Genomic DNA, 22,495 nt, shown 5'->3' with positions numbered 1-22,495 from the left:
AATAGGTCTCGCCTTTGGGACCTTATAAGTATTTAGCCATGCAACAGTTGCATAACTAAATACTTATAAGGTCCCAAAAGCGAGACCTATTGGCTATGCCAAGCGGCCGTGGGGCAGTGAAAGTGATCGCGATCAAACATCAAAGCGGTCCTCCGGACGCGAAAGTGAAAGTAATCACGGTAAAGCGTGGCGCGCGCGCCCGCGCACATGCACTGCAGCTCTAGGCTGGCCTGGTAGCACTTTTTGGAGCCCTCTCAATAAGTCTCACCAGACCAGCGCATGCGCTGGGTCAGGCGAGACCTAAAAACTTACACAGCTGGAGGGGCATGCGTTCCCATAACACCATAAAGTTAGAAATGAGGTACAGTCAGGACACAGCACACACTACACACGTAGTGTTCACACGCTCCCCATGCTGGACATTTGAACACGTTAGCCACTGGCCCTTATTGTGCCCATGCAAGGTTGAGAACCACTTGCATTTGCAATCAGTTGGGGAGAAATGTATGGCTTCATGACAAGGCCCACATTCCACTCCCAAAGCAGGATCTGTGAATTGTTTTATGATGCTACAAGAAATGTTTAAAAAGACATTCAAAACTATTGTCCTATGAGTCAGTCTTGATACCCATTTCTGGATGCTGCACTCCAGGCCGTAGTAGTTGAATAAACCAACTGTTCCTGTTTTGTAAATCCCTCTTGTCTTTGGTTTTTCAAGGAAAATTCACATTTGAGCAACTCACCATAAAATGTAGGTAGGACATGATGTAGCCCACAGACATGGTCCCACATTTTACACTTCAGCAGAACAACCTATTATTTAGAAAGGAAACTGTAGGATTTAGCACATAGACTATACAATATTTTACAAATTGTATACTGCTGTAGGGTACCATATTAATTTGGTAATATCACAACATGCACTTTTTCATTTAGTAATTGTGCATAGTGTTGATATTGTACCACCTGTCCTCTTGTAACATTTGAGAGTCAGTTTGTTCCAAATAGTTACTTGAGCCATGGTCAGTGGTATATTAAGACTGATGGAGGCAGTTGCCTTCTTTCACCATAAAAATAGGCCCCTAGAGGCCCTCAGATTTCAACAAATGTGTTCAAGATGGCCTTGTCATTCGTGAGGCATATAGTCCACAAACAGTGAACTGTAACTTGAGAGCAGCTCCATAAATCTTTGCACAATAACTGACCCCCAGTAACTGAGTGATAGGTGATATTTGTTAAGGAATATTCAGGTTTTGTAATAAAATGTTATAATTTACATGACAATTTTGAAAATGGAGACCAGGATGACACTATTTCAGGACAAAAGCACTCCAATGACAACAGAAGCACCTTGCCTCAATTCTTTTAAATGATATGACCTAATTGTCCACAAATGTTTAAATGCACGATAACGACTATAGGGACCAGTACAGTATTTCATAGATGAAGTGCCTGGATATTTCTGCCACAGATTTGAAGCATCTTTGCTAACAGAGTTCACGGTCCTTTGTTTGGATGCCAAACATAGCACTTAAACACTGAGTGAAGAAGTGAGCTTTAAGTGACCATACAATGAAGATGCATATACTTTAGAATCGTGATGTGTGTTTATATTCTCTTGAACTTACAAATATATTCATCTGTAGCAATTTATTTAACTCTGTAAAGTGTAAATTTCTTGCTTGCCCACTGCTGCTTTGTTAAGTTAACTTATAATTAAGTTACTGAACTTAATCGGGCGTTACACCCATCAGTGGCATCTCCTCCTGGTTTCCCGTGCTCAGCGAGTGTGTCCGGGTACTTCCTGGGTTTCTTACCAGTCCTACCAAACAGACCATCAGGTGAGGCCTATGGGGGTTGAGCGTGCTCAGTATTATCATATAAGAGCAATTACTTACATACTCAAACTATGTGTGCTTATTGCTATATGCAGATATGTTTTCTTTCTGGCATTTGTGTTACCACCGCGGTGCTACACTGCTTTGGAGGGAGAGAGACAGAGAGAGATGAGTGCATTCCTGAACCCTATGAGATGAATTTCCAACCTCCAGTGCATTTCTCTTCTACTCCCTATTCACTTTCTCCCTTACAACAACATGCAGATTTGAGTTCCTTTATGTCTTAGCTCACAGCTCCTATTGATAGTGTGCATTAGCATCCACCCCCATTCCGGGTTGTAACAAGACGGGAGTCTATTCTCTAAACTGACTGGCAATGTCACGCTAATAGTTTCTGTTGTCTACAGTGAACCATTTCATCCTTTTGAACAGTGGCGGCTGGTACAGAACGTGAGTAGCGAGGGGAGGAAAACAAATTATAGCACTTACTTGTGCACGACGGCAGTCTCTTCTTGTTGTCTCTCCACAGCTTCTCTTCCTGACTCCCGGAAGCAGGAAGCACACAGGCTTCCCTAAGCCAATCATGACGCTGCTGTCACCAGCATGACAGCAGCATCGGGATTGGTCTGAGAGGCCTGGTTTAGCTCTCAGACAGGAAGTGTGAGTCTGTGGATGTTCTCCACCCAGCTGTGCAATACAGCCAGGTGGAGAATATGCCAAAGGGGCATGACTGTTTGGCCGACCCAAGATGGACGGCCAAACAGTCATGCGCACTTAAGTGCACATATTTCCTCCTCCCTTTGCTCTGACAGCCCATTCCCGCCCGCCCTAACCTAGCTTGCACTGAAAAATACCGTGATAATAGCGTCATATTATTATAATTTAATTTTTCCTTTTTTGCACTGCTAAAAAGCACTATACCTGATTATTATACCAAGAACATAGGTTATTTGAACTTTAACAAGCATACCTTAGGAAGATAATTTTCAATTAAAATGTTGCTTTGAATAAACACAAATATTTGATAATATGTGAGATTGCACTTAATTCTGTCACTACTCTCAGTATTGCAGTCAACTCGCTACATTAACCTGTTCTTTGACAATTGGTGATAAAGTTCTCTCTCTAGAGTATAATATGACTCGCCGACTCTTAAAAGTACAAATTAAACTATGTGTACCCAGTCCAAAATGCAGATATTTTCATGTGGCATTTGGTAAAATCCTATTACTATGTAAAATCTACACTTTAATTAGAGAACGTAGCTCTAACACAAGTCCTTTAGGAGGAAATATTCTAAAGGTCAAAACAATTTCGCTTATAAGTTTTTTTGCTTTTTTATCTAGACAGAGGATTAATTTTCTTTAGAAAATGAGAGCATCTCCTGTAATCAGTGGCGGCTCCTCCGCTAAGGCGGGAGATCATCGCCCCACAGCTTCAGCTGCTAGCTGAATACAAAAAATAAAAAGATAACATTAATTATCATCATTTTGCTTTTGTATTCAGCTTGGAGCTGAAGCCAGACAGTGGGGCTAGGGGGCTCACTGTGCCATGGGGTAGGGGGGGGGGGAAGAATGGTGGCGGCACCTAAAGTGCGCCTGGTACTTTGGCAGGCCGTCTTGGGCCGACCAAAGCACCATAGGTGGAGAACTCTGCATGTTCTCCACCCAGGCTGCATTACAGCCTGGGTGGAGAACATGAACCGCCTGCCAGCCCCTGTCTGAGCGCTGAACCATGGTGCTCAGTCCACTCACAACGCTGCTAAGGCACCACCATTGTGATTGGCCAGAGGATTCTGGGAGGCTGTGTGCTTCCAGTTGTGTAGAGAGGAAGATGGAGACAGAAGAGGCGACGGTCAGTGGTAAAAAGGTATGTGCTTTGTATTTTATTATCCCCCCCTTCTCCATCCAGATTTTGCCAGTGCATGAAACTGTGCAGCACACGAAGGCTTGTGGGTGCTGCAAATAGAGGGATAGTAGTGAGCGCTTCTATGGAAGTAGGGCCAATGATTTGACTGGTGTGCGGCAGGACTGGCTAGGGGATTAATGGCCTGGCACTTTCTAATGCTGTTACAATAACACTCCTTCCTGCTAGCAGTGTTTCTATATGGCCGGACAAAAGACCCTCAGCCTCTGTGACTGTCTAGAACCTGTCAGTTGGTGTATCTGCAACAGTGAACAAAAGCTTTCTTTTTGGTTGCTTTAGATACTTTACAGACAGACGTATGTAAGAAAAATAATCATCAACTACAACATGTAGCACCATTTCTTGCTAAATCAATCCAGAGCATACCATTATGTTGATGTTACAGAAATATTTGTCCATGAATCCTATTCAGCGCTGTCCGTCAAAGGAGTGGAAGTGAAGAAATGGACTCGCTACTCATAATGCATTGAGTCACATATGTGGACTACCCAATATTGATAACATGGACTCTTAGCATGATACTCCAAAAACCTATAAAATTTCAATAGCATATATTAAAATGTATGAATATTTCTATATTCCTATGCCCCAATTTGATATATTGTTAAGGCCACTGATGTAAATATTCAAATTTATCATAGATCAAACCCACTACTAGTGAAGAAATTATGTAAGCAGGAAATCCGAGCCTAAATATAGGTATTAGTTTTTTCTTTATAATGAAGTGCTTATCTGGTGTTGCAGAAACAAAACAGATGCATCAATAGAACAGACTCCTTTGATGAGCCCCCTTACAGAGTGTCTCCTGTGTGAATCTGGAGTAGGAGGTGGCATAAATCTGACCCCTCCACCGATGCTGGACACTAGGGAGCGCATCACCACATAGGTGCATTTCTTGCAGGCACGCTATGGCCACTCAGTAACGCTTCAAATAATCTAGCACCCTCCTTCTCTGATAGTTGGCCATGCCCCGTGCATTCCATGTAATGATTTTCAATTCTTGTGCCCCCATTTTTGCAAACATTTCTCATCTACCATTCTTTGCCCTACACCTTTTGATGTTTTCCCTTCTCCCTAACTCACTGTTAATCCCCCAGAATCTGACACTAGACACATTAAACTTGATGTCTGCATAATTCCCCTAGTGAACCAAACTACAAAACTCCCTTCCGCCACCACCCACCGGGCATACTTGCAAGTCCCACTCTCCCCATATGGTGCGGAATATCAACCTGCAAGGAACGCCCTGATTCCCCCACCCACCAAACTGTGAAACTCAATTTCTCGTGTTTTGCATTAGACAAGAGCCACACTCCTCTCAAGAATTCTTGGAAGGACAAGAGAGTGCGAGGGGAAATCCTACAACTCCCTCCACAGGATTGGACCTCTGTTGGGGGGGTCCTCCCCACGACAGCTCGTCTTTGTCAAACATGTTACTCTTCTGGGCTTGATTATAAACCATGCCCACTCTATTACATTTTGATGTCTCTTTCACCTTTTCTGTTCATGATGAACTTTGTCCACTTAATTGAGCATTCTCTGCCTGAAACCCATTGTGCTATTCATTCGATCGGATCCTTCAGTCCACCAGAGTCAAGTCCTGTATCTGGGGTTGCTGTTTCCGATTCCTAAACTGTTTCGGTATCTGATGTTTTCAGAGTTGCATCTGGGTGGACCCGAATCCGCCCCAATCTTTCTCTTCTAGACTGTGGCTTCTGCTTTGGTCACCGTCGTCAGTCTCAGGTTTTGTCCCCTATTGTTGATGCTCTGGATGACCCCATTAATGGGACCAGACTGGTAGAGTCCAGCCACTCACTGGCTTCGGCTGCTGACTGAAAAAATGGGGTTTAACCTCTTTTGTGCCCATGACGAGATAGTCTCGTCATGGAGCACGGTCGCGCTGTGCCCATGACGAGACTATCTCGCCATGAACCCCACCCACTAATTAAACGCCCGGCACAGGAGGGGGAAAGGGCGTGGCACAGAAGGGGTTAACACGCTTTTTCTACCATCGATTTTGCAGGGAACAGAAGGGTATACTTCAGGTTTAGATCACAGAGACGTCGTTTGACAGTTAAGAATGTCTTCCTCTGCTCTTGGACTCGTTGAGTGTAGTCTGGGTATATTGATATGGGATGACCTTCAAATAGTATTGGACCTTTCGTGCATAAGGTCTGCAGGATCACATCCCTGTCCCGATAATTAAAGAACCGGGCAATGATGGCTCTACGGTGCTTCAGGTCTTAGGGGAGAGGCCAATGATCTGTGTGGTCTCTCAATATTAAAGAACTTTGATAGTCATTTTGGGGCCAATACATGCACTATGCACTCTTCAAGGAAAAGCTCGACCGAGAGGCCTTTCACCTATTCCGGGAAACCCTCAAATCTAAGATTGTTCCTCCTTAGTCTTCCTTTGGAGTCTTCGGCTTTTGCATCCAAATTTACCACTCTTTTCTGGAGCACAATGACGGTGTCCCTGAGGATGAAAATTTCCATTTCTAGTGCGTCCACATTTTCCTCTGTAGTAGTTATGCAGTCCTCTACCTTCCGTAGGTCACACCGCAGCAGGTTCGCTTCTATGGCCACTGCATCTGTTCTGTGCACCATATCCTTTTCTTTCCGATGCTCTTCATTCTCACCCTCTACCATGCTCTCCGTCAGGGCCTCTGGGCCCTGTGGAAGGGGAGTGCATAATTTATTATTTTGTTAGATGTGAAAGCATGTGGGAGAGTTGATATGTGGTGTTGTCTGTTTCTTGTCGTTGGTGATATATCTCTGAGTTAACCCACTGTACCCCATACTTGCCGCTTTTCCGGAGTAAGACTTTGTCTGCTTCTCTGTTCATACTTGATATTCCAGGGTCAGAGGCTTCTGCCAGGCTCCTAGAGTAATTGGTATCTCTTCAGCCGTTTAGGGTCTATGCGGCTACTCACAATTCCTTTATGTCTTGCGCAGGGCTTCTACACCCTCGACAGATTTGTTTGCTTTATCTCGTGGCTGTTTTGCCCCACTGTCTCTGTCCCCTTTTTCACAGCTTCTTTTACCTCTCAATCCTGTGAATCCCAAACTGGTAAGGGGCGGCTTCCCTTATCCATGGCCATTGGACGTTGCAGACCTGATATTAGTTGCTGGGTTCCCTTCCCAATTGCTACTTCCTCAGTGGTCTCCCTCTGGCAGTCGAACCGTAGCGCCAGTGTGCTGCTCTACAGGGCACCTCCTTCCAACTACTTGCTGCTTAACTTTCACCAGTTCAGGGAGCCCTGTACCCCAGACTATCACTTCCAGTCTGCTGGGCGACCGACAGTTCCACTGCCGTGTTTATTGACCCTTCAACCACAAATGGCACTGCCTGGCTGTGCCGGTGCACCTTGTGGGTCCGGTGTAGACCACACCACGTTTGCTCTTTCTTGTTTGGGTCTCCCCTGCATTGCTTCAAGCCATACCCGCCCAGGACATCAACTCTCTCTGTTTATGTGGTCCTCTTGGTTCCATTGGCCTCTCAGCCCACTCACTGCTTCCAAGTGCTGTTCTGTCCTTGGGCCGTAATTAAGGTTCTTGCATGGCGCAGTGTTGTGTGATCATGTGATCCACCACCTCCTCGGAACTCCAGCGAGATCTGTAACTGGGTACTCTCCTATATAGTGCGGCTATTTTCAGGGTGCGGCCGGGCGCCGGTTGAGCGCGGCCACCAGTGTCACAGCTGCCCAACCCGGCAGGCTCCCCCTCCCTCCGTCGCTAGGCCTTGGACGACCTCCTTGTCTCTGTTTTTCCCAGGGCTCGGGAGAGTGGTCCTGGGCTGCAGATGCTGGTCGTGAGTGGCTCCAGAGTCACGGCCACCCGACCTAGCAGGCCCAGCTTCTCCTTCCCCACTAGGCCTCGAACGGCCACCTCTGCGCTGTTTCTTCTAAGGCTCAGGAGGGATCCGAATTTCGGGTGCCAGCCGGTGCGAACCCAGCACCCCGGTCACTAGACCCAGCAGGCCTCATCTCTCCTCTGTTCTCTGTCCTCGGACAGCCACCTCACCTCCGTTTCTGCCGAGGCTCTGGGGAGGGGAGGTCTCAAACTTAATCTGCAGTGGGGTCCGTATGGGTCCACAATCTCACCTGCTTGCCTTATTACAGTGATTTCTTCCCATGCTACGGAGATACCTGTGTTTCTCTGGGCTCCACCCTTCCTCTCCGCTGCTTGGCATTGGCTGGCTCGTTGGCTCGGTCCAATCCAAACTCCAGGTTGCACCCCAGACCGGGGATGTTGTGACTTTCCAGGATTCTACTGGTGAGCAGAGAGGTTTATATTTAGTGGATATATGGTCAGGATTAGTTGAGGATAATATCGGATTATTCTGCTGTCACGGTGAGCTCCAGCAGAGACGTCTACTTGGTCATACCGCCAAACCATGCCCCCCTTGAGAGTACATTGTGTTGAAGTTTAGTAGATGCAATTCATGCTGTCATTCACAAGAGGCTATAGTAATTTACAGTACCACTTTTACTAACCTTACCCTATATTTAAATGCACATTAAAGAAGTTAAAAGATGATTGCCCTTTTAAATTGTTTATGGATTGCTGGTTATCTTTTGAAAAATTGAATGGGCTTGGACACCACACTGAGAAATGTTTTTCATTACTTTCATGGTCATATTTAGTTGTTTACTGTGAATTTTACAGAAAACTAAATCTTACTTATTGGTTACTTCAAAGTGCATAAAGCACTGACAGTATACACTTATATAAGAGGCACGAAGCAAAGAACGTTTGAATCCGATAAGACAGGTAGATCCCTAATCTGTTGTTCATCAATTACAACTCTTGATCAGTGAGGAGTTTCATTAGGAAGCAACACTAAATAGTTCAGTTTTTAAGAGATGCCTCAATCTCTATTTGGGTGTGTAGTTTACAGAGGTGTTCAGAACATTCTTTTTTTTTTTTATTTTTTTTTTATAAACCTTTATTGGTACATAAAGTAGTTACAAACCCGGGCCTGAAACCATCACAGTCGGCCAGTAGTACAGAGTCGATCAAAGCAAATCAGTCAATCCGCAAGAGTACAACAACCCGCCTCCCAAATGCCCCGTCGTAACTCAGGATAGTATCGGTACCATATTGGCACCAGGATGAAAGAGGTTTCTTTTAGAGTTTTAAGAAAGAACAGGATCTAATGCCGCACAATCCAATAATACAAAGGACAGGGGTTACCACGGCTCAGGATATTCACAGGCGGGACTACTGTAGGCAGGACGTTGGCGGTGACGCACCTTAAACAGGATAGACAATGAGCTATACAATTCGCCCACCAATACAGATTCATGCCCGCTGCAATATAAAAACGTTAAAGAAACATCCACCCCTGTAATCTGTAATACCAGGACGTATAGAGAGGAACCTGTGAGACAGTTCCCAAAAGAAATAAAAAAAGAGGAGAAGTAAGAGAAAGCCAAGAGAGACAAAGAATAAGAAAGAGGCCCTAGGAACATAAAAGGAAAGAACAGTAGTACCCCTCCCCCCTAACCCCCCACCCTGCACCTCTGCCAATGGCTACGGCCTCCCCCTTTAACAGCGTGCCTGTCGCCCGGTGTACGGAACCCGAAATATAGAAGAAAGGAGAAATATAAAAGAAGGAAATATAAAAGAGAAAGATATATTGGGGGGTTCACCAGTACAGGCCCCCGGCCCCTCCGCGTAACTTACAGGTATATCCGTTCCGCTGCAGGACAGCCGAGGAACCCATCGACTCAGAATAGCAGTCGCCCCGCCAGCCCCCCCAGTTACCCCCCTGTCAGCATCTGAGGGAAACAATCACTATTTCGTAACCCAGCCCCACCCGGCCATTGTCAGAAACATGTCCCAGTCCACACAAAACGTAGCCAACAAAGCACCAAGAGTACAATAGACAAGGATATCCAAAGAAGAGTAGGAGTTCTTCCAATACGCCAGGACACGACACATTTCACAGCCGTTCACAGCCCACAACCGCCTCCCACGCAGCAAGACATAGTCCGGTTCAGGAAGAGTAGGCAGTTCAATTTAAATGGGTTGCGCGACGATGTCTGCCACAAGGGAGAGGGCAATAAAGGAGTCCCCACAGTCTCACATCCGATGGAATCCCCGAACACTCCATTAGTCCATGGACGAAGTTCCATTCCGACGATGCCCTTTGTAGCGATCAAGTAGACCCCAGTCACCAACGTCCACTCATCAGCAACGTATAGGGTCCCGTAGAGATACCCATCCGGGACATACCACAGATCGTAGAGGGAGTCACCAGGCAAAGGCACACAGTGAAAATACCGCATCAGGCTCTCTCATACTTCCACTTATGCCGGGGACTAATCGCCATGCGAACCAAACCCACTCGCTGTGCTTCCAAAACACGGGAAGGGGCCTCCGAACTCCACACTCCTTTTGAAATGCGCATCGCCATCGACTCGGGCGGGCAGGGTTCCATGAGGGTATCACTACCAAATGGGGCGCACAGCATTAAAGCCACCAGAGTTCACACTAGAGCCTCCATCATTTGTGCCATCCGGACGTCTCCCCGGTGGCACCCGTTATGATAGCCATCGCAACTGCCCCCCAGAGGTCTCATCTGCGCCATCCAGTGTGTCCGAACGACTCCAAATCGCCATGCAGCAATCGGCCCCGATCCGCCGAATCGCGGGATACAGGCAGCAGCTAGCGGGTCGTACCAATCTCCAGCAGAGAGACACAGAGCAGCGTCACACGTTCACATTTAGCGAGGCAGCGTTCGGGTGGGTGGGGCCCGTCCGGCATGAGGGGACGGCACTCAGCAATGGGCGCTAGAATGTTGTTCAGGGCGGGTTCGAGCGCCCCCGCGGGTGACCGTGTTTTCCCGGCCGTTGTTGTTCCACTCACCACCGGCTACAGTATCACATGAGGTCCCGACTCCGGGACCCGCGTAGGCCACACCGACCGGGAAGCATATCTTCGTCCCTGAAGCTCGGAGAGCCGCCGGAGCGACTCTCGGTGAAATCGGTCCTTCTCCAACATCCAGGAGAGTGTCGGCAGAGCTGCCCCGACAGCTAGGTCCAGCAGCAAAAAGAGAGAGTCGACGGAGCCGGGAGCCCGGTGGCCATCTTGGCCGCCGGCCTGGCTCCGCCCCCAGAACATTCTTAAAGATCTATCTTAACGTTTTAACTTTTTGAATAATTGTTGATGGTTCGGTGGTTGAGTGCTGATAGGCTCGTGCATAATGAAGTGCCAAGTTCTGCAGGTGCTCAGGTCCTTCACCCCTGCACACAATGTGAATGGTGTAGAGAGCCTTGAATGTTATTACAGTTTCTACATGAAGCCAAAAGACAGATTTCAGGAAGGGCTTAGCATGGTTGCTTTTGTGTGGCTAAGTCTGGCTGGTTCTGCAGCATTTGCAAGCTGGTGATGAGTTTGGGTTGGCCGTGGTAATGGAATTGCACTAGTATAACTGGGGCGTAATAAGGGATCTTCACAGCTGTACCCTTTGATTAGTTTGGAAGAGTGGAAGAATATTTGTAGAGAATTGAGAGCTGGAGATTCACACCTTCGGCTATTGCTTTAATTTAAAAAGGGCGGTGGATAAGGGATCAGAATCACAATGTATTTTCAGGTTGCTGGCTTTTAAGGCAGTTGCAGTGGGCTTACTGGCCTCGGGTCCAGTCGAAAGGTGGTGGGGTTGGTTAATTTCATCCCATTACAAGGATCTCAGTTTTGTCACTACTAACACATTTTTCCTTCATCACCCAGTGGATTTTAGGGTCCAAACATTATGAAATATTGGTGGGATGGTCAGATTGGTTGGCATAAAGTGATTTTGCATTTCAGAAGCACATATTTGTAAGTTGGCATTGTTTTGGTTTAGTAAGTGGATGAATGCAGATGTTTAACAGCAGGCAGGAGAGTGCTGATCCTTGGAGCATGATGCAAGCCACTGGGCATTTTAACAACTCAACAGATCAGATCAAGATTTTTTAGTTTCAATTACAGAGAAGATGTAATCCACAATAGAGCAAATATTTTGTTACTGACCTTGTCATAGGGTGCAGAGTCGTGGAGGACAATAACAGTAGTTTACATCTTATCGAACAAAGGCTGCTGCAGTGCCCCTCTAAGATCTTAATCCGTAATGCTGGTCATAAAGAAGTGAATTTACTCATAGTGGTCTTATAGTTGTTTTGTCATTAGTTTTGTCATTTCTCTTTACATAATGTTGCTGGGAAATGGGGAGATGTTAGGTGGCAGTTAACTACAAGGTGCTGTTACTGTGTTTCAGAGGGCTGGACGCACCTTTCAAGCAGAGGGAGCATTTATTTTGCTAGATTTATCTGTTATGATGAACTGAAGGAACTGCTTGAAACAGATGACTGAGCAGGAGTGCATTGAGCAGTTTGAGATTTTTGTCCTGTTAGTCAGGCATACTAGGTTAGAGATCCTGTAGGGTTTGAATAGAGTGAAGGTGGACAGTAACAGTTGTGATGAAATGGCTGGAAATGGATGTAGCTGTCGACTGTTTGCAAATGACTCTCAAAATTTGGTAAAGTTGGAGCGGAACAGCTCAAGTAATCCTCTCATTAATATTTGGATCCGCATGAGTTGCTTTTCAGGGCATCAAGATTAGTCTGTCCATGATAACATTTAAAGATGTATTTGGTTTGGTAGGGTGCTTCATAGATGCGCTTATTGGAATAAGTATGTTTTGCTTTCTTACTGGCTCTTTGGAGGTATCTTTGAGGAGTATCACATACTCAGCATTTTGCACCTTCTGAGCTCACTTGTACTAGGATCCTGCTCTCCACTACTCCCTCCCCTCAATTCTCTTACCCACCCATGACTGGAATATAGAAGGGTTCACCCAAACATCTTCTCAACCAGCACAAAAATGCATTTATTTGAAGGATTAGTTGATTGATAAATTTGAGAGCAGTAAAATTAGACAACATTAACTTACCACTCTGGGACGCCAGTCTAACTTACTGCAATGTACATTAAGCCATTGGAATGTGGAGAGCTTCAATGACGACAATGCATCTTTGTGCTTCTATTTCGCCAGGAACAACGCAACACCGCAGCCGTGAGGGGAACGGCCAATACTGTCCAGCCATGAGGGGAAAGGCCAACATTGCCATAACCCAGCTGTGAGGGGAACGGTCAACGCAAAACTACATCCCCCAGCAGCCCTGAACGGACGCCTGCCCCCGACCCTGCGACCCGCTCCCCAGAGGCGCGATAAGATCTTCACCGGCCTCCTGCAGTGCGGGACATGCCCGGGCAAAGCCTGGGCCAAGGGCGGACCCGTCTGTACCCGTCAGAGCCCGGTTGAGTCTGGGCTGGGCCATACAACTTGGTTCTGACTACAGACCCCCCAGGACTTTTTCTACACCAGATCGTCCATCCAAGGTGGTTGAGTCTGGGCTGGGCCATACCTCTTGGTTCTGACTACAGACCCCCCAGGACTTTTTCTACACCAGATCGTCCATCCAAGGTGGTTGAGTCTGGGCTGGGCCATACCTCTTGGTTCTGACTACAGACCCCCCAGGACTTTTTCTACACCAGATCGTCCATCCAAGGTTAGTGCCACCCATCTGTGCAGTGTCTTTCTGTCATAACGTAAATCAAGGGGAACTTTGCCCGTGTGACCAATATCCTTCTTGACAACAATACTCAAACTAAATATCTAATCAACAGCAGTGGGAAGCTGCTAACTTGAGCTTTCTGGAATTTGCAACAGAGCCAATTGGCACCCATTCTCCGGTATTCTCCGAGTCATTGTCTCTCACAATCATGGGCAATCCAAGAACAAATGCCGTTCCCCAATCTGTATTGTCATCACAACCCTCCTTAATAGACAAAATGCTGCAAAAAGCAATAGTAGCTGTAGCCAAGGAAATTGAGCAGACAGAATGGCGTCTTTCATTAACCCCAGTCATAGCCCCCTGTTCAACCTCTCAGTAACATGGTAGCCCCTCCCCGTCTATTCTGCTAATATTGGATTCAACACCTGAACTACCAAGGACATGCGCAAAGGCTTGTGCAGCATCCAATGTTGAGACACCCCTGGTGAGCATTTCCAAAAGAAAAGGGGCTACTTCTGGCCCAAAGCGGATAAAACAAACAGTGAACAGTGCAACGAACAGTAACAAGGGGCAGACGGAACAGGGGATACACCGCAGGTCAACCCCGAACAACCACCATGGGTGAAAAACCTGGTGGCGGACCTCCAATCTCAGTTTAGGACCATTATAAAGGAGGAACTTAAGACACTAACAAACCGGGTTGATAAACTGTCACTATTGGTTGATAAGTGGGAGGGCAAGGTAGAGCTAACCTACAAGGAGGTGGAGATAACCAAATCTTTAGTCCTGCAAATAGACCCCTCACCACAAAGCAAGCCACCCTATCCCCAAACCAAGAGACTGGCCCTAGCAGGTCCAACCCAACAAATTTGAAAGTGGTAGACGCCCCTGGAAAAAAACATCTTGTCAGAGACCGGCTACAAGAAACCACCTGCAGGCGACCGCCCAAGAGAACACCTTAGAGAACACTTCCGAGCCCCCTTGCAACCAGGTTCTACCCCTGGGAATAGTGAACAGCTAGCAATCTCTGAAAAAGCCCTAGTATAAGAAATTGCCTTTCCACGCATTTGCCTCCCCCCGGCCTCAACCCCACATGTTGTTGTACTAGCAGGAGTACCAGAAGTGAGCAAGGGATGTAGGGAGTCTCACTATGAACTCAAAAACAAATGTATTGTCTGGCTGGTTAAACATAGGCAATTCTCATGCAAAGATGCAAATGAAATTATTTTCACTCGCAGGGTAAGTTGCGTGGGCTGGATACCAAAAGATGTTTCTGGGGATTGTGTAGTGATACATTTTTAGAGTTCCTCGGATTGTGAAATCCCTTTTAGAGTGTGGTTACTAGAGGGAGAATGGAGGCATAGCCTCCCTCCCTCTGGGATATTTTTATCCCCCAGTGTTAAACCCCCATATCACGAGAAGGACCGGTATTGACAGGGTGGCGAGGATTGAGGATAGGCCACCCCTCAGCCAGAACTGGGATCCCAATCGACCACCTCTGTACAACATCCCTGTTGCAAACAGATTAAGCCCTAAAGACTCAATCGATTGACTATCGTATACTGAGCCCCTATACCAAAGTTCCAGCTACCAAGTAGAGAATAAAGTTAAACCATCGCACCCAGAAGACTTCTCACACCAGGGAAGACCCAGGAAGCATATGGGAGAACCAGAGAAGGGATGTGAGGGGAAAGCGAGTGACCTAATAGACACAACTCTGGAACCAACATGCACGGGCCATCCAATCCCCGATTGACCCCAGTACAACTCAAAGCCAAACAATTCCACCATACCCCCATTGCAAAGCACCATTTGGCAGCAACGAGTATTAGCGACTCGGGCAATGACTAATGGGCACTGGGCAAGATGGGGCGCACTTAAGTCTCAGTCTAGTACCTTCTACCCACGTAGCAAACGAGATGGACACAGCTGGTTTTCGACTATTATCCTGGAACTTAGCATGACTCACCTCAAAACTGGATATTCCAGATTGGCGGGCATTTGTTGACCAACAAGGGTTTATGCATGTTCCAGAAAACATGGGCCAGGGTGGCAACACACAGAGTGGGATATGCGTCCTATAGCATTCCAGCTGATTGGGGGTCTAATTATCTGGGTTGGCGCCCCCCTTGGCTGTGAGGTCGCACAGATAGAAAAGCCATCTCGTGACAGCCTCTGTATTTTTCTAACTTTCACCTCTAAAACCAGAATTGCCCTGATTAACGTCTATTCACACCCGGTCTATTATAGCCAAACTTCCAGCACTCTTGATATACTGTCCAATTTTCTTTTAACAATACCGGACACCTATTGGATAATCTTAGGAGGGAATTTCATTTGTCAATTTGAACCCCTGAATGGTCTTCCCAAAAGTATCTCAAGTGAGGACGACTCAGCTTGGGCGATCCCAGACCCAATAATACGCCTATACGGGCCAGGACCCCGCTGGCCTTACAGATGCATGCACTTACATTAAGTTATTCGTTAAGGGCATGCAACGTCCGTCTAACATTGGATAGCCCTGGAAAGCACACATATAAGAGACCAGGCCAGGTATCACTCATAGACTACATCCTAGTGGACATCAAATAGTGGCATAAATTTCTAAACTTTAAGATCACTCCCCGTCACGAGAGTGACCATAATGTCCTTGAATTAGATATATCCCACCCATATGATAGAAGCTCTCTAGGTGGAACCTCACAACCCACCCCTAGTCTCACTCAGGCCAATGGAGGTAGGAGAATACGATGGGTGGAACTTTCTCAGTCACAGACTAAGCTTGCCTCATTATATCAGAAAATTATCCCCCTACTTACTGTAGCACATCTACACTCTGCAATGACTGGTAATCCAATCTGCCAGAACATAGTTCCCAATAATCATCAAAACATGCTATCCACTCTGGCTTCCTTTTTTGTTACTAGTAGAAAGACTAGGTTGAACAGTAATCCACATCATCTATGGTATAACGAACACTGTAGAACAGCTAAATTAGAGCTTCTAGCTGCCATTAAGGCAAATAATAGACCACAAATTAAGGAAACCAGGGCAACTTATAAATTAGCCATAGCTAAGGCTAGAAGCAGTTGGGAGTGTGAAAAATGGATTATTCTAAGAATCGCGCTGGAAAATCACGATATGCGGGCATTCTGGAACCGGACCAATACCGGAACGGCTGAGGGCAAACCAGTGATATCAGCAAACATAGGGGAGGAAGTTTGGAGAGCTCACTTTAAATCCCTATATGAAATGGCTGAGAAGGAAGATGGGCTGGCGGTAACAACCCCTTTCCACCTAGAACCACCCCAACGCGATACTCCCCTGTTCACCCTTGAGGAGATTACAGAAGCTGTGGGTAAGATCCTTCCAGCAAAGGCGCCAGGGTTGGATAAGATTCCTGGCGACCTTTTTCGCTCTGAACCCTCCGTCTGGGCCCCTTACTTATGGACTTTGTTTAATGCCATCCTCCAGGGTATGGCAATTCCTTCAACCTGGGCCGGGGCAGAAATCATCCCAGTTTATAAAAAGGGTTCCCATTGAGCCCGGCAAATTACCGCCCCATTAACCTAATTGACGTTAGCCAGAAAATCTATGCACGTGCACTCCTGGGACGATTACAGATTTGGATAGAAGAACACAATATACTCACACCCCTCCAAGCTGGGTTTAGGGCCAAGATCTCTACCATCGATCACATTTTTAGATTACTACTCCTATATTCGAAAATTGTGACTATAGAGGGTGGCAGCCTCTATCTCATTTTTGTGGACCTTAAATCCGCTTTTGATTTAGTTCCGAGGGATACATTGTGGGGAATATTAATGGAACTAGGGGCCCCAGACTACCTTTGCCATGAGATGAAACGTCTCCATCAAGGCAACTACGCTCAAATAAGGTATAGCAAAAACAGAGAGCTCTCAGCCCCCTTCCCGGTTGAGAAAGGTGTACGCCAAAGTTGCGTCCTGGCTCCAACTCCCTTTTCCCTTCTTTATAAATGGTCTATTAGAGTTCTTGATGGCAGGAAAAGATATTGATGCCACCAGGCTAGCGAACCGCAAGATACCTGCTCTGATGTTTGCAGACAGCACCCTCCTACTCTCAAAGTCTCCTATGTGCATGCAAAGGGCCCTTGATGTATTCAGCGTCTTCTGCAAAAACAGGGATTTCGAGATTAATCTACAGAAAACCAAATACATGGTGTTCAATGCAAAAAACTGTACATGCCCAAACCCCTGTTTAGATGGAAAGGCCCTAGAGAGGGTGTTGATTTTTGAGTACCTTGGTATTACACTAACCGAGAAAATGGATTGGGTAACCGAAATACAAAAAACGAATTTAAAACTGGCTCAGGCCTCGGGGGTATTTTAAAGGTGTACAACTAGTGCTCCCATACAGTAATAGGCCCTGCAGTTGAACTATAAAAGGTCCAGGCCAGGGGTGCCACTTTGTTAACAATAGGGGGGTGCTGAAGCAGAACTATGGGGTCACTGCTCCAGCACCCCCCTATTGTTAACAGAGAATTCTTTCGCCAGGCAACTTCTACGACTTCCTGCTAGCTCCCCTCTAACCCCCCCTTAGTTTGGATCTTGGGATTAGCCCCATAGCAGATGAAACAGCTTTAAGACCCCACCTATTCTGGCGACGCCTGTGGAGCACCCCAGAGCTTGCCCCTTATAGGGATGAGCTGAGGGAAGTCTTGAGCATGCATGGTGCGGGAAAACTGCCCTGCTTGGTGCATATAAGGAACACATGCCAGGCCTTGAAGAGGGCAAATCGGTGGAGCTCAGCCGAAGACTCTAGTATTGTGACTCCCAGAAAGGCACCTAATGAGAATTACAGAGAGTTAAAACTGACCCAGCCTATGGAGGAATTCCCCAGGGCGCTTAACACAAAGGTTTATGGAAACAAAATTACAATATCGGTTAGAACCAGCATTGGATAACATTCAACTGCTCCTCGCAAAGAAGGTATACATCCAGTTCAGACACAGGACACTTCCGCTTTGATCGTTCACCACTAAGTGGTTGGGTGCCCGCAGTCATGACTGCCCGGTATGTCTGAACGTGGAGGAGAACGAAGTGCATGTACTTTTTCTTTGCCCTGCCTACAGGAGGCCAAAGTCCCGCTGGCTGGTTCAGGTGTGCATGAACCTGGGCCTCAGACATTGTTCTGAGACCCTCAGACTACTTAAGTATGACACCCAAATGCCCATCATGTTTTCCATCTCACGCTTTCTGTACTTTATGTGGCATATTCACTGCGCTATTACAAAAAAGGAGCTAATGAGGTTATAGGCCATCTAATGCTTATTACTAGCTACCAAATATTTCTGAGAATAGGCATGCCTCTTTTTTACCCCTGATACCTGCCGCTGTGATTTTTATATTTTTGTGTATATAAACAGCTTTACTGGACTATTTTAATATTATTCACATGTTTTATCTGGCACTGCTGTTGTCTTTTTGCATTCGGTCATTCTCTTGTTATCTAGTGTAACATGTGTTTGCCCACATAAGATCGCATTTGGTCACCTTCTTGCCACCTAAGTGTACTATGTTGGTGTCTTTAAGATACTTTGCCTGAATGAACTAATCTTGTGCCTAAAATTGTTTACTTGACAACGTGCAGGAACTTTATTTTCCCGCAACAATGGGCAAACAAGATCGCACTCAGCCACTTTTTCTTACTTACGTGTACTGTGTATGTGTCTTATTTAAGATATTTTATCTGATTGAAACAATATTGTAGTTAAAACTGATCACTTGGTTCTGCTCATGCACTTTATTACTTCGCGAAAGAGGGAAAAGAAGCAGTAGTCTGTTGGAATATACATATAATCTATCCCTATGTTTAGGGATCCCTAGAAGAGATGTATTTTCGCAATATTTGATCTCTGTTAGATCAGTAAACCAATCTCAAATTGTGCTACTTATTTCTTAGATATTTTAAAGTATGCTGCTGGAAATTGTACATATTGTATTATTCTTTTTATGTGTTTTTATGGCCATAGTGGCCGAAATAAAGATCTTTGACTGACTGACTGGCGTCTATTCCTCCCTTTTCAATTAACACATTCTACCCTCAGTGGGTGGAATGTTTTACAATTATTACAGTCCTTCTGCCATGGGCTTTACTGATTATTAAAGGTTCTTCTCTTTGTTCAATGCCGTTGTCTGTGTCTCAGTTGTATATAGCCTTCGGAAGTAGGCCATAATGCAATAATATTAGCCACTCTAAGTCTTATAATGGACAAAGCAATATCTGGGAGAGCTCAAATAACATGAACATTCTCAATCTTATTTTCCAATGGTTTAGAAATGAGAAGGGGCGAAATATAGATTTTTTTGTTAGAACCAACTATAAAATCTCTTTACTAGCTTGAGCTCCACCTTCTCTTTCCTATATGTTTGTGTAATTGTAGCTGATGAGAGGGGAGATAATGGGCACAATTATCACTTGCTCATGTAGTTCCTGCTTGTAGAAAGATATTTGCATAGGTTCATGTCTTTGCATAATCTGTGTCTTGTCCATGAATTTGTGATTTTTTAAGTCTCTGTAACTGTGTTGGTGCTCTAATCTGATTATAGATGAATTACCCCTCTGCTAACTCTACTTGAAGGTTTCATGCATGCATCCTGATGCTCTTCACTTTGCCCTGTTGTAAAATAATTCACTGATATAATGGGAACCTTCAACATCTGCTTCATGATTCTTTGAAATTGCACGCCCTTTTATGCTAGTATACATTTATAAACATATTCCTAAATTCTGATAAAAAATGTTTATGACCATGTACTAAATGATTTACTTGTAAGAATGAACATTTTCAATTAATTGTTTCATAGCCTTGAAATGTAGTTTGACTTATGTAATGCACAACAGGAAAATAAGGTATTTAAGGAAACAGATACGAAATACACAAAAGTTTATGTTAACTAATACTTTACCAAAATATTCTCTTTGATTTCATTGGCAGCACCGCTCGTAGAGGCGAAAATCTACAATGAAATCATATCAATAGAAATATGGTGAATAAAAGAAAATGTCCTATGAAGCATTAATAACACCACAAGAAACAGAAACAAATATGAAACGGTAGAAAAATGTTTTCATTGAACTAAACCGTTTGCTTGCAGTGCATAGTACCATATCCAGTTCAAAAACCATCTATTTTGACTGTTAAATCTGCAAGAACTAACCAAATGAACATATTTTAATATATTCAAAATATATCTGATATCGTAATTCTGTCACATAGGTTGAAAAATTAAAGGACCTTATAAAATGTCCTGTTTACTTATTTGCGCCCCTTCTTCCCTTAAAGGAATTAAGGGAAAAATAATTGTGGTTCGATTTCCTACAGTTTCAACACCACCATCATAAACTTCATCTTGATGTAAGTTTAGAAATGATAAGTAGTAAGTAATCACTGATTAGCCTGGTGAAGTTTCCAATATATGCATGGAATAATCCTGGACTCTCCCCTATTTATTATTTGCAGACTGACATATTTGGGAGGGTCTTAGCTAATGATTCAGGATCTGAGAATTGCACTTGCACAGATCACTCTTTACATATATAGGAATCACCTTTAACCTAAAGTGGTTTTGGTATCAGGTCTAAAGCGCCAATGTACCTTTCAATCAGGGAGAGACCAACACACAGCATATTTTGATCCCAATCAACCCTAGGAAAATGTCCTAATCCACTCTTCACATTCCTGAACATAGTAATTGATCAAACTACTGATTTTAGCAACTTCTCAAATGTTTCCTAGTTAGTGTGTTTTGGTTTCGGTTTTATTACTAATATTTTGTTTAAACCAGTTTTCATTACATATTCTTGCCAAAATTGGTCAGCTTTGAAAATCATATGCCTTGTTGACTAGGTGAATCAATCTTTTTTCTTTGAATGTGTCCTTTTTAAAAAGTTGTTATTGATTTAACATATCACTTCTGCTTTTTGGGGGCTCTGCACATTTGACATCCTTTCTATGAAAAATAAAAACTTCATTGTATTGTTGACCTTTTCCCTAATTTATTTCAACTCTGCTTGATGTAGAGCTACATTTTTCTATCAATAAGCTATATAAATTTCTCTAGTATGTATGCCATATGAGCCCCTTTATTTTAAACTACACATATTGAATGCACACTTCAAAGGTTTTATATACAATTTTTTCATCATCATGATAGTTCTCCTCGGGCTGCCTCTGATCTGAAGTTATCCTTTCAAAGAGGTGGTCTTCGGAACAGAAGCTAATACACTCAGCAATGCTTCAGCTATCATTTCAAAAGAGGTAAAATGCCTTCTAAGATGAGGTAAACCTCTCACTATGCTCCCAAATATTTCCTTAACTATTTGTATATTCACTTGGTGGTCATGGACCTAGCCTTTTTAATGATTGGAGCATTCTATAAAGTATATTTTCAATATAGCAACACACCATGTCAATAAGGATTAGCAAAATGTACACCATTAGAGCAGTAAAACGTACAAATCTGTGACCTTCAGAAGGACAAAAACCTTACTATGAAAGCATTGAGTCTTACTGCCTCACTGAAGAGACAGACCGCCCTCATTTAGAAGTTCAAAGCTCATAAATTGAAAGTAAGGATTGATAAAGCTGATGTGAGCAATTCAAAGATAATGTAAAGATGTAGGTATTTATCAAAGGACAGTGTGTACTGTCACTTGAGAGATATAGATATAAAGTGCTTATAGTCACCCTGAGGCATACATTTTCTTATATTTTGTTTATGAAAGTAGCTACTTTTGGAAATGGCCCTTTCTGTAGGGTCACCCCGAAAACGTTTTGCCTTCCTCTTCCCTTTTTGCTGAATTTGTTTTTGTTGACTTTAGAACTTTACCACTGCTAACCAATGCTAAAGTGCTTGTACACTCTCCCTAAAACGCAATAACATTGGCTTATTTTCAATTGGAATATTTAAGGTACTTCTAAGTCCCCAGTAAGGTGCACTACAGGTGACCAGGGCCTGTAAATTAAATGGTACTAGTGGGAGAGAAGTACTGATTGTGCCACCCACTTAAGTAGTCCTTTAAACATGTTTCAGGCCTGCCATTGCAGAGCATGTGTGTGCAGTTTAACCTGCCATTTAGACCTGGCAAACTAAACCTTTTGCCTGGCCCAATCCTGCCGCATGG

The 22,495-nt window shown here is 44.6% G+C and overlaps 1 protein-coding gene across 4 annotated transcripts in view; it reads right to left on the bottom strand.

Moving 5' to 3' along the window:
• Window positions 1-22,495, bottom strand: part of CNTN5 (contactin 5) — a 3,369,946-nt gene that overhangs the window by 1,780,234 nt on the left and 1,567,217 nt on the right. For all 4 annotated transcript variants that reach the window (XM_085621430.1, XM_085621433.1, XM_085621431.1 and 1 more), the window contains one exon: window positions 20,278-20,328. In XM_085621430.1, coding sequence (XP_085477556.1) covers window positions 20,278-20,300 — 23 coding nt within the window. In that variant the 5' untranslated portion in view covers window positions 20,301-20,328. The remainder of the gene's footprint in view (window positions 1-20,277; window positions 20,329-22,495) is intronic.

Source organism: Triturus cristatus, chromosome 8 (assembly GCF_964204655.1).
Source record: "Triturus cristatus chromosome 8, aTriCri1.1, whole genome shotgun sequence".
NCBI lineage: Eukaryota > Metazoa > Chordata > Amphibia > Caudata > Salamandridae > Triturus > Triturus cristatus.
Note: the sequence above shows the minus strand (reverse complement) of the source record. Positions and strands in the feature narration are given on the sequence as shown.